The following is a 13573-nucleotide window of genomic DNA, read 5'->3' on the forward strand; positions in this document are numbered from 1 at the left end:
AAGAATCCTTTGATTATAGCAAAATAGACTCAAAAACCACAAAAGACCTAGAAATATTAACTTGCAAGGTCACCAACACCCAACCGGAAGAGGCATTAACTGTGACACTTTTTACATTCCCCCCAAAATGTGGGCTAGCACTAGAGAAGAGATCTTCGAATACCTCACTATTAACACCCTGAAAGGAACGTACAACCTGCTACTGGGAGACATAAACGTTTACCTAGAGAAAGTGGAAAAACCAGATGTGATAGAAATTGACACTTTCTTAAAAACTCTTGATTTCATAATACCAAAACCAGAGAAAACGCACAAAAAAGGCCACCAACTAAACATAAGTTACCTTTTCGCAAAAAGAAATCCCTGATCCAAAGATCCTCCATAGTACAGGGGACTGGAAAAAATGTATCTGGTCAGATCACTACATATGTAAATTTGACATATATTGGCAAAAAAAATCACCTCAACAAAAACAAAAAAGAAAAAACCCAAAACCAACCACAATCGCCAGAAGAAGAACTATAAATCCAACAGAATTCTGGGCCCATTACGAACTATAACCCCAAACTGAGGAAATACAGGACTTCCCAACTAGTTGGGCAAAGTTTAGCAAAGAAGTGTTAGATCAAATAGCACCATTCCAAACATACAAAAAGAAAGAAAGGGAACTGAATGAATGGTTCGACTCTGAACTACTAACTCTAAAACAGGAACTGGCAAAAAACAAACAAAGAGGAAGACAAAATACACTGGAAACAAAAAACGAAAAACTACAAAAATCTGATTAGAGAAAAACGAACAAAACTACGCACAAAAAATAGCAAAGAACCGTTCAAGTTGGTAAACAGACTAACAGACACTACTCAAATCCTGCTATGGGAAAACGAATATATACCCTTGGCAGAAACCCTTGCCACTTTCTTCAACAACAAAATCTTAGACGTAAGAACGACCATACCTCCACCCTCACCCAACTTCGAATTCCAACTCGGACCCCAAGAAAAAGAACCTAGAGTAGACATGCTTTGGAACCATTTTGAACCTCTAGACTGGCACCAATTTCTAACCCTGTTCAATAAATATACAAAATCAAACTGCCTACTGGACATATGTCCTTCCAAGACCTTGAAAACAGCCACACTAGATTTTAAAAAGGATCTATTTAACTGGGTAACAACCACTCTCACGGAAGGAACATTTCACGAGGAAATGGGACATATACTGATCACACCCATCCCCAAGGATCAAAAAAACGCATTAGCCCTGAAAACCAACTACAGACCCATAGCAAGCATCCCCTTATTTACCAAGCTACTTGAAGGATTGGTCAACTTGGAGCTAGTAAACTATCTAGACAAATTTAGCATACTCAATGAACACCAATCAGAATTCAGAAAAGGTTTTAGCACTGAGACAGTCCTAGCCTCAGTCCTTAATTACCTATACGGCCTATTCAGCAAAGGAACAAGTGTACTGATTTTACAACTAGACTTCAGTGTTTTTGATCTTGTTGATCACAAAATAATGCTACACTGCCTAGATACAATAGGACTTACGGGAAGAGTAAGAAACTGGATACAGGGTTTCCTAACAAAGAGATCATACTGTGTGGTTAGTGGTGGAACATACTCAAACTCCTGGAGAAACCCCTCGGGAGTACCACAGGGCTCACCACTATCACCTACACTATTCAACATTTACATTTCATCCCTAGGACACTTACTGCAAAAGCTAAACTTAAACTACATATATAGTCTACATATATGCAGATGACATTTCCATTTTAATCCCAGTGAACAGCATAACAAACGAGACCTCAGAATACATTTCTCACATTATGACCGAAATAGAACACTGGACAATCAATTTCAAACTGAAACTAAACACAGAAAAAACAAGTCTTCCTTGCAAGCCCAATGGACAAAATTACCAAAACAACGTTGCATATAAAAGATCACGACTACCCAATTACTAAAACAATAAAAATATTGGGAGTCACATTAGACACACATTTGACAATGGTTGAACACACGAATTTAGTGGTAAAAAAAGTGTTTCCTGACATTATGGAAATTATGGACTTTGACCCGTTATCATTTAAATTACTAATGCAATCACTAGTACTTTCTACACTGGATTATTGCAATATCATTTATATGGGTATACCCAAAAAAACAGTGAGGAAACTTAGAATTGTCCAGAACACAGCGGTCCGCTTGATATTTGGATTGAAAAAAAGCGACCACGCCAGCCCCTTCTACAGACTACTGCACTAGCTGCCAGTCGAGGCACGAATAATATTCAAGTTCTCTTGCATATGCTTCAAGTTAGTCTGGAGACTAGCTCCTACATACTTGCTATCTCACTTCATATTATACAGTCCCAAACACTCCAAACACTAATTCCAATTCTTTTTTTTCCTAATATGTCCCCTCTGAAAATTCTTAACAAATTGTATTCTGTAATTCGCTACTTTTTTCTAAAAGTCTGTCATATCAATTTTTAAGATTCTGCATACTGTAATGTCACTGACTATCTGCATATTATAACTCGTTGATAGTCCAGCTCTCTTCGAAGTGAACTGCCTAGAAAATTCTTAAGAAAATTCTTAACAAATTGTATTCTGTAATTCGCTACTTTTTTTCTAAAAGGGCCCCTCTGAAATTCTAAACGAACTGTATATTGTAATTAGCTCCATTTTTCAAGATTCTGCATGCTGTAATTTCACTGACTATCTGCATTTTGTAACTCGCTCATTGTCCAGCTCTCTTCGGTGTGAACCGCCTAGAAGTCGCATGATTGTGGCAATATAGAAGAATAAAGTTATTATTACTTGCCCTGACATGCCAGCTCTATCCCCATCCCCACACCATCCTTGCAAGTTCTGTCCCTGCAAACATTTATTTATTTACAATGAACTGCAAAATATATGCATCAGTTTTACACATTTAGCAAAAACATACATTTCCAGAAGTGTCCCTGAAGAGAGTCAGAAGTAGCAAGAGATGAGAGGTGTAGTCCAGGTGGAAATAGGCTGTTTCTTAAGGTAAGAAGGGAAAGAAGGAAGTCGCCTAGGCTGGAGTCTGAAAAGATACACAGGGTGTGAGAGGGTGGAGTTAAAGAGAGAAATGCAAAAGCTATTTACAATGAACTACAAAATATATGCATCAGTTTTGCACAATTTAGCACAAACATACATTTCCAGATATATAAAGGAGTCAAAATGGAGATACTATAAATAAAGGAATCACAGTCAGAAATAGATTTCTGTTATTAAATAGTGCACCTCTTCTTTTAATGAGGGCTATATGGAATTTCTGATTTTGTAATGAAAATAATAAGGTAAATGTTTCTATATCCTGTTATCTTTCTTTGTAAACATTATTTGAATTTTTTTTTTAAGTAAGTTTTTGTGTACTTACTCCACAGCCCTGGTTCAAATCACTCAGACTTGCTCAGGATCAAAATCTCAACCTCAGGCTTCTGAAGCAGGAGCTCTAACCACTAAGTCCGGTCCTCGAGAGCCGTATTCCAGTCAGGTTTTCAGGATTTCCTCAATGAATATGCATGAGATCTATTTGCATGCACTGCTTTCAATGTATATTCATTGGGGAAATCCTGACAACCCGACTGGAATACAGCTTTCGAGGACCGGAGTTCCCTACCCCTGCCTTAGGCAAACCTAGCCGGCCCTACACGCAGGGCTGTGGAGTCGGAGTCGGAGGAAATTTCGGGTACCTGGAGTCGGAGTCAGAAGTACAAAAAACTGAGGAGTCGGAGTTGGAACATTTATCTACCGACTCCATTTTTGAACTTGGCATACCAATCACGAGCGATTCTTTCAGCTATAGCACCCACTATATACACAGCACAAATGTTGCGAGCAGCTTCTGCGGCCTTAGAACCTTGATTAAAAGCAAAAAGAAGGTGGTGTCGAAAATGCTCATTTCTCTCAACTTGACATTCCATTTTAACGATCTGAAAATTAACCAGTGCTGTGGAGTCGGAGGAAATTTCAGGTACCTGGAGTCGGAGTCTGAAGTACAAAAAACTGAGGAGTCGGAGTCGGAACATTTATCTACCGACTCCACAGCCCTGCCTACACGTCTCCCTAGTAGAGAGGGAAACGCTTACTATGTAGGACAGCAAAATGCTGGCCTACATGGTAAGTAGACGCGGCTGCTATACTTAATCGCTGCAAGGGATCTCTCTGCCGCGATTAGTATAGCGGCCGCGGCTATGGCCACCAGTCTCGCCTCTTCCTAACCCCCCCCCCCCGACGATCGTGGCAGGAGGGTGCCCCAACCCCTCCTGCCCACAGAACCCACGATCGCCGGCAGGAAGGTACTCAACCCTTCCTGCTGGTAGACCCCGCCCCCCGACGATCACCAACAGGAGGGTACCCAACCCCTCCTGCCGGACCTCCCCCAACGACCCCCCCCCCCTAAAAAATTGGAAATGCTGATTTCTCTTTGCAGCACTTTTTTTTTTTTATAACGTTAATGCTGTTAAAGCTACTATTTGGCTGATTTGAAAGAATTTCTAGGCTCCGTTGAGTGTGATGAAGATGCATATGTTTTTATGATGTTTCTGCTGTTAAATCTGTGTGCACTATGTTCCTTTCAGACTTTATGAAATTTTGTTCTTTAAACTTTATATTGTTATAGTCTTCTAGAAAACTAAGAGGCCCTTTTTACTGCTAATGAATTTAGCGTTCTTTAATGAATTAGTATGTGTTAAATGCCCTGTAGCCAAAAAGGTATACAGTAGGCTGCGCAGCATTTAGTGCATGCTAAATCCATTAATGCACCTTAGTAAAAGGATCCCTAAATTTAAGAATCAAGGGCTAGATTCACTAAGCAAACCGATCATGTACCGATCGGTTTGCAACCCGATTTTATTCCGGCCCAATTCACTTACCTCTCCTCCGATCCAATTCTGATCCGTGCATGCAAATGAGGGGAACGGCATGCAAAGTAGACAGGGACGCGATTCACTACAGAAATCTTGCAAACCGATTGGGCTGGCCGATCAACACAAGAAGTGACTGTTGAGGACCAGTCGCTGAAGTCCTTTCCAAGTGCCCTGCCTTCTGCTGCCGTGTTCTCTGCCCTGCTTCTCTTCCCCAATCTGCTTCCCTGTCTCAGCCCCGATTTCCCGCCTGCCCTGATTTGCTCTCTTCCCCAATCTCCTGCCTTGTCTCAGCCCCAATCTCCTGCCTGCCCTGATTTCCTGCTGTCTCCTGCCTGCCCCGATCTTGTGCTCTTGCCCCGAATCTCTCCTGCCTGCTACCCCGACTCTTCTGCCCTTCCCCACACTGCGAGTCTGTGGTTTTTACCTGTGGGTTTAAAGCGGGTTAAACCATGGGCTCACTGGGCTGGTAAAAAAAAAGAAAAAAAAAGTTGCAGCTGCGCATGTGTCAGGATAGCACACTAGTTTCTCTGATCGTCCTCATTCTGATTTTTTTTTTTTTGTTTTGTTTTGTAAATTCGTCAGACCTGCACGGATCGGCCACACAAAGGAGGTTAGTGAATCTAGCCCCAAGTAACAAATGATCCAGATAGCATTAAGTCTAGCTATACAAAGTGAGTGAAATATCCAAACAGCAATTTTGCAATTAACAATTAGTTTATTTCTGTAATCCATACTAATTACACTATTTGTTGATAGGAAGTACCCAGGCTCTGAATCGGAAAGAAATCTGGAACAATCGCAGAGTATTTTTTCTAACACCTCAAGTAATGGTGAATGATCTTTCTCGTGGAGCCTGCCCTGCTGCTGAAATCAAGTGCTTGGTCATTGATGAAGCCCATAAAGCCTTGGGGAACCATGCCTATTGTCAGGTAATAGTGCCAACTGTTCTGTGTTCCTTCCATTATTTGCTTCCTGCCAAATGGGCAATGCACTAAAGCAGGGGTGTCAAAGTCCCTCCTTGAGGGCCGCAATCCAGTTGGGTTTTCAGGATTTCCCCAATGAATATGCATGAGATCTATTTGCATGCGCTGCTTTCAATACATATTCATTGGGGAAATCCTGAAAACCCAACTGGATTGCGGCCCTCGAGGACTGACTTTGACACCTGTGCACTAAAGCTATTTCTGTTCCTTCCATTATTTGCTTCCTACCAAATGGGCAATGCACTAAAGCTATATCTTTACATATACACAGGAAAATAAATAGATCAGGGGGACCACAAGTTCAGTACTTGATGTATTGTAAGTGATTAAAGAGACTATAGCAAATCTGATGCAAAATCACTCCCATATATTCAGTAGTATTTCTTGAAAATCATATCAACTTATACACAGGAGTCTGTACACTTGGGCCCAGATTCTATAAACAGCGTCCCAATTGTAGGCAGCAGTAGGCGTCCTATTGCTGTCTACCCAGCCAATTGGGACGCACGTTTTTTTTTTTTTTAAAAAGCTCCCGAGGCAGACTTCCTACATTGGAGGTGCCTCCGGGAGCATAGGGAGGCATGCAAGCCTGCCTATGCTCCCCTAAAGGTGGGCGTGGTGTGCCCCGGAAGTAGCCTTAGGCGAACCTAGGCAGCCGTACGCTTCTCCCTAGGCCAGCGGGAAACATGTACAATGTAGGCCACCAAAATGCTGGCCTATATTGTAAGTAGACAGTCCCTCCCCCCACCGAACGCACGCGGCAGGATAGATGTCCAATCCCTCCTGCCTGAAACATCCCCCACCCGCCCCCTGAAGATTGCCGGCAGGAGGGTACCCAATCATTCCTGCTGGAACCCCTCTCTCCCCCCCCCCCCCCCCGAAGATCGTGGCAGGAGGGTGCCATGATAAGCTTAGCGGCCGTGTCTACAATAACCCAATTCTCTAACCGGTGTCTGTAACATGGACATCGTTTAGAGCAGCCGATGCCCTAAAGGTCGATCGCGAAAGCAACGTGAGTTTATCGTGGAGCCTATCCCGGGTTCCGTGATAGACTAGCGTTGCCTTCCGTTCTACCTGCTTCCTGACCCTTTAAAGAGGACGCTGAAGCACCGGGCTGACCAACGTTCCTCATTCGACATCAATTCTGATGTCGAAGAGGAAGTTCCGGGCCAGCCAATCGCTGCCTGACTGGCCCGAAATTTCCTGTCTGATGTTAGAATTGATGTCGGGTGGGGAAGATTGGTCAGTCCGGCGCTTTAGTGTCCTCTTTACGGCGGCGGCCTGTTCTCTGATGGCAGTGGCTTGGGGGAAGGCAGGGAGATAGACAGAAAGTGGGAATGGAGAAAGACAGGGACACAGAAAGAAAGAAAGGGGGCATGGGGAGATTAAGACAGGGAGACAGAAAGAAAGGGGGTGCAGGGAGACAGAAAGAAAGGGGGGGCAGGGAGACAGAAAGAAAGATGGAGAGAAAGAAAGAAAGGGGAGGAGGGCAGAGAGAGAGGAAGAAAAAATTGGGGGAAGGAATGAGGTCTGGAGGAGTGGAAGCATACAGGAGGCTGAAAGAAGGGAAGAAATATTGGATGCACAATCAGAAGAAGAAAGTGCAACCAGAGACTCATGAAATCACCAGACAACAAAGGTAGGAAAAATTATTTTATTTTCAGTTTAGTGATCAAAATGTTTCCATTTTGTGAATTTTTATCTGCTGTCTATATTTTGCACTATGGCCCCCTTTTACTAAACCACAATAGCGTTTTTTAGCGCAGGGAGCCTATGACCATCGAGAGCAGCACAGGGCATTCAGCGCAATTGAGGAGGGAGGGGTAAATTTTCCAAATTTCTATAGGTATCAGGCCTATTCTGCGTCAGGGTATGTACTGGATCCTACCTGATCTCATGGAACATTATCCAGAGTGGTTAATTTTGGAGTGGAAAATTATGTCCCCAATGCGTTTATCTCGTATATTAGACATTAAACTACCCAGTTATTCTAAGGATAATAACATTATTCTGGATACTTGGAAGACCCTGAGATGCATAAATAAATTAACTGAAATTCCTATAGAACAGTCTTTGTGTCAATCACTATGACTCAACTCCAAGATACAAATAGGCGTTTCAAAAATTGCATGGAAATATTGGATGCAAGTAGGCATAAGAACATTAGAGGATGTTATTTCAAATGGAAAACTGCTTGATTTTTCACGGTAGCAACAATCTTTTGGTATCTCAAAATTTCAGTTTTATAAATGGTTGCAACTGAAGCAGGCTATTCAGAAATGGTTCCCTGAATGGCGTAATTTGAAAAATTTTTATAGCCTACAATTCCTCTGTTTTGGTGGGCAAGTTTATGTCTAATATATAAATATGAAAAAATGAATGCTGCTATATTAGGAAATAATGAAAACTTTAAATTAATTTGGGGCCTATTGACGTCCTTTGTAGAATCTCTATAGTTATGGTTTGTTATAATATGCACATCCAGGGAGGGGGGAGGGATGGGAGGTAAATAAGATTGGAAAAATTGTTGGGAAAGTTTTGGTGGGGTGAGGGGAGGATATTGCTAAGCATAAATATTTGAAAAATTTTAAGTGATGTCTATATAGTAAAATAATTAATTTACTTTGTATTTCACTTATTGTATATGTTTTAAAAATATATATATATAAAAAAAAGGGGTCCTTTTATCAAGCCGCGCTAGCGGGGTTAGTGCGTCGGACATTTCATCACGCGCTAACCCCTGCGACCGGCTAAAAAACTAACGCCTGCTCAATGCAGGCGTTTGCAGGTAGTGCGGCAGGCGGTTTAACGCACGGTATTATGCGCATTAAACCCCTTCCGCAGCTTGATAAAAGGACCCCATAGTTGTTACTGAGGTGACATTGCATAAAGTCAGCTGCCTTGACCTCTTTAAAAACCCACGGAATATAAATGATAATTAACATTTTCTCTGCATATAGTGTGCTTTGTATTTTTTTAAATTTTATTGTTGGTAGATCATTTTGACTTGGTCATTTTAAAAGTAGCTCGCTGAAGTTATACTTTAAAAATAAACATAAAGAATTTTTGGGATTAAAAGTTCAAATGTTTCCTGATTTGGCCAGGGACACACAGAGGCGTAGAAAAGAATTTTTATTATTAAGACCAGCAATTACTGCCCTGGGAGCTACCTTTTTTTTTCGTTATCCTTGCAAATGTATCGTTCATTATAAGTTGCATAAATTTGTTTTCTTTGAACCTTCACAACTGACAACATTCCTGTCTCTGTCAAGGCTGGAGAAAGCTCATGACGAATAGATGACTGCCTATCACAGTTTCAACCTATAATTGTTTTTCTTTCTTAACTGATTACTTTAAATTCCGTTTAACTTAATCTTGGATCCTATATGAGGACTTGAGCGAGATTTAAGATAGAATTTATTTTCTTGTTTGGAATGTATATATTATGTTGGATGTTTTCTTTTTATTTCTTGGATCTTGCTTTCTGTACAAGTTTAACTTGATTGATTATATTTGAAAGTTTATAAATAAATAATTAAAAATAAAATAAAATAAAAGTAGCTCGCAAGCTCAAAAAGTGTGGGCACTCCTTGTATAGAGAATCAGGTTTACCTTAGGAGGCCTTAGCCCCGATTATTTATAGGACATCTATCGACTTCTGAGACTGGGTATCCTATATAGAATCTGTTTTTGGAAGGCTTTGGTGTCAGGACCCCATATTTGGAGCTACTCTGTCTGGGAGAAAACACAGACTCTGTGAGGGCAGACTACAGCTTGCACGGCAATCCCTGGGTGTACCTGATGAGCTAGCCTGCGTTTGTTTTACTTCGAGGCTCGGAGCCTGTTCACCTGATTTATTATAGGCTTGAGCACAGTCTGTGGAGCCCCTGTGTGAATCTCTTTGGGTTTCAGGGAGCCGGCTGCATTTTATTCTACTCCCTGTCGTGCTGCGAGGGTTTGTGGGGGTTGAGCCTTCAGTCAGTTCCAGTCTGACTGACAGCTTGGAGATTTCCAGTCCGGGACTGTTCCACAAGGATTTGAGTCAGAAAACAGAGAAAGGGAGTCCACAAGTACAACCAAAAACAATGACACCCACAAAGGTGAAACTTCCTCCAGAACTGGAATAAAAATTGTACTTTATTGCATGAAATAGACGTATGACCCGACACTGACAGTGTTTCGTCTCTTGCCTGCCTCAGGGGTCTAAAATGAACATAAAAGTATATCATGAATATATGTAAACAAACATACTGTTAGAAAACATTTAAATCAAAATAAATCATCAATCCCATAATCAATGATCATCTTTCAATCACATCAAGCTTCTAAAATAAAAAAGTAAGAAATATATAAAAATATACATGAAAATACATATAGCGATCTATTACATATCAATTTTATGTCATAAAATTTAAACACATCAACTTATGTAAAATCTTTTATCACATGTATATATAATTCTTTTAAAAATACTGGTAAAATTATACCTCTGCTTTCTTTTAAAATTATGAATCCAAATGTAGTAAGAAATCGAAAATGAAAACAATAAAATCAAATCATTTGTCCTGTGCACATCTAATCAAATCTTCATTGCAACATTTTCATCACTTACGTCCTCTTTTACAAAGCCATGCTAGCGGCCCCGAAGCCCATAGAGAATTAAAGGGCTTCGGAGCTGTTTCTGCTTGGCAGCCGCTAGCCATAAATTTTAGCGAGCTTGATTGCAATCATGATTTTCACCAGGGAAATTGTCAAAATATTATTTCATGTGATTGGAGCTTTAAAGATTTATCAAAATGTTGCCATCTTCATAGTGTATTCTTTTAGATTGATCAAAATTATACTTTAAATTATTTAACTCAAAATATGAACTACTATATATTGATTACTGATTAATACTAGTCTTATAGATTAAATCCCGCCATTGATACTGATTTAAATACCTCCATATTATATTATAGAAATCTTTAATTAAAGACAATGAGCCTACACCTTAAAATGTGCTTTAATGCTTTTATTTCCTAATTGAAATTGTTCATAAGCTAATTATCTCTCAAACTTTCAGATCAATTATGAAATCTACTACTAAATTTTCTCTAACTTGAACATCAGTTGTAAAATCTATTATTAGTAAGCTAATTATCTCTCAAACATTTAGGGCTCCTTTTACAAAGGTGTGCTAAGAGTTTTAACACGTTCTAAACGCTAACACATGCTTGTTAGTCTGTGGACACATTAGCGCGCTCTAAAACGCATAGCGCACCTTAGTAAAACGGGGTTAATTTACTTATCAATCATTTATGGAATAATCGATTTCTCTCCAACTTTGCAATCAATTGAAAAATCAACTGTTGCCACTAAGAGCTCCATTTACTAAGGTGCACTAGCGTTTTTAGCGCGCGCCAAAGATTACTGCGTGCTACCCATGCACTAAATGAAAAATACTAATGCAAGCTCTATGGAGGCATTAGCGCATGCGGTGCGGTATTGTAGCGTGCACTAAGTGCGCGCTAAAACCGCTAGCACACCTTAGTAAAAGGAGCCCTAAACTAATTATCTCTGATGCATTTTATTTACTTTTCATGAATTCAAATCATTATATTCATTAGACATAACTTACTTATCCCTCTCTCTAGATAACTCACTCCTTCCTTCCTTTAAATTAATGATTAGCAGATTCTTAATATATTTATTACAACCATTTCTTAAATTACTTTTTAAATCATATATTAAGCTATATCACATCATTTCTCCAAACTCATAAAAACATTTAAAAAATTCACCAATGAATCTTTTGGCAGTGTAATTTTAAAGCCACTTCAAGAATTACTTACTGAATTGAAATCATAATTCCACGTCTTAAAATACTTTTTCATCAATGCAAATCATTATGCCACGTAATTTCCCCAAAACACGTGGTACTTGACATAGTTCACTACAATGTCTTAATCACATATTTGTACTAGTGAAACTGGTCTTATGATTACATTGTTACTCATTTGGTGGGACTCAATGTAACTTAGGCACCAGTTTTAGTATAATAAGAGCCTAATCTTAAAATAATAAATATTCAAGAATTCAATTAACAACTGACATTGGGACTCGAGCGGGTTAACTTTTCAAAACCTGCGCCATATGGTCTTGCTACCTGTCACCCACCAGATTATATCATAAAAACATTCAAAAATTATATGATATGATGTGTGTGCTCCTCACGCCAGCGTAGTGCTATATATTCTAACTATCCCATTTTATTTTTCAGGCTTCTTGCATTTTTATACAGATATTTCAAATTTGGGTTTTTCCCTGCTTCTACAGACTGCTTAGAGGTTGACGGGGATAATTTGTGTACTTTGCTCTCCCCTTAAACACTCCTGGCTTTCTTTTGCCATTGTTGAAACCAATCATATAAAGCTGATAGAAGAGAAGTTCTAAGGAACTAAAGGTGGTAGATACCTGGAACAGATATCCATCTGAGATGGGAGGAGTCAAAACAATGTTAAAATTCAAATATAAATAAAATATACTTCATTAGTAGAGGAAGCGAGAAGATCACGGATCACTTTAGACCTGCGACTAAGCAGTGTACATATACAAATAGGCAGACAGGGTGGACTAAGTGGTCCTTGTCTTCTGTGTCTAAGTAGCAATTATTTTCTTTATCCTGATGCCATTGGATATACCACCATTCAATGTTTATATTATGTATTAGTTTTCTTACATACATAACAATGTTTTTATTTTTTTGTTTTAGGTGGTTCGGGAATTAAGTAATTATACAAGCCAATTTCGAATTTTAGCTCTGAGTGCTACACCAGGAAGCGATACAAAAGTAAGTTAGATCACATACTACATTTGCAGATAAGTGCTAGTAATAAGAATTAATGCAGCGGTACTTTTTTGCTTGATATCAGCAGTTAAATTGAAAACTTGAAACTTGTAAGTAGAAGAATTGTTGTTACAGGAAGGGCAAAGGACTCTGGCATCCTCTTTCTCAGCATTAGATATCAGAAAGGGTCTAAAGTCACATCAGTGCTCTCACCCACATGACACAAAAGCTTCCACAAAGAATAAGGGGTAGAGTTAAACCTCTATAAACTATTGTGTGCACATTGAAAAACCACAATCATAAGAAATTCTTCAGCAGGAAGGACATCATAGTTGTTCGCCGTCCTCGTCCAATCCATCATCCTCTCTAAACTTGACAACTGCAATGCCATTTACTTTTGCTTAACAAAAAAAAGCCTCCAAAGACTACGGCTTATTCAGAATACTGCAGCCAAGCTGATCTTTGCAAAATGTAAATCTGACCACGTCTCCCCACTCCTGGCCTAGCTTCACTGGCTCCCAGTGATTTCCAGAATCCAATTCAAATGCTCTTGCCTGGCTTTTAAGATTATTCACGGCATCCTTCCTTCCCTAATCCCACTTTCCTTTAACTCCTCGCGCCCTGACTCCGCCAGGACCGCCCAAAGATTAAAACTATCCTTCCCCTACCTACATGGTATTCTTCACGCAGGTAAACTGAGAAAATCACTTCTATTCAAAATCACAGGTCTCTGGAGCGACCTTACTACCCCTCTGCGGAACCTGAGCGCCCTCCATTTATTCCGCAAACAACTAAAAACCTGGCTCTTCTCTAACATGTAATTTATTTTCCCTTACTTTCCACTCTA

General features: G+C 39.8%; 1 protein-coding gene across 3 annotated transcripts in view; it reads left to right on the plus strand.

Annotated features, from left to right (window-relative positions):
* FANCM (FA complementation group M) overlaps positions 1-13573 on the plus strand; it is a 137024-nt gene that overhangs the window by 2415 nt on the left and 121036 nt on the right. For all 3 annotated transcript variants that reach the window (XM_033951616.1, XM_033951615.1, XM_033951618.1), the window contains exons 2-3: positions 5671-5843; positions 12652-12729. In XM_033951616.1, the coding sequence (XP_033807507.1) occupies positions 5671-5843; positions 12652-12729 (251 nt within the window). The remainder of the gene's footprint in view (positions 1-5670; positions 5844-12651; positions 12730-13573) is intronic.

The sequence above is a fragment of the Geotrypetes seraphini genome, chromosome 7 (genome assembly GCF_902459505.1).
Source record: "Geotrypetes seraphini chromosome 7, aGeoSer1.1, whole genome shotgun sequence".
Classification (NCBI taxonomy): domain Eukaryota; kingdom Metazoa; phylum Chordata; class Amphibia; order Gymnophiona; family Dermophiidae; genus Geotrypetes; species Geotrypetes seraphini.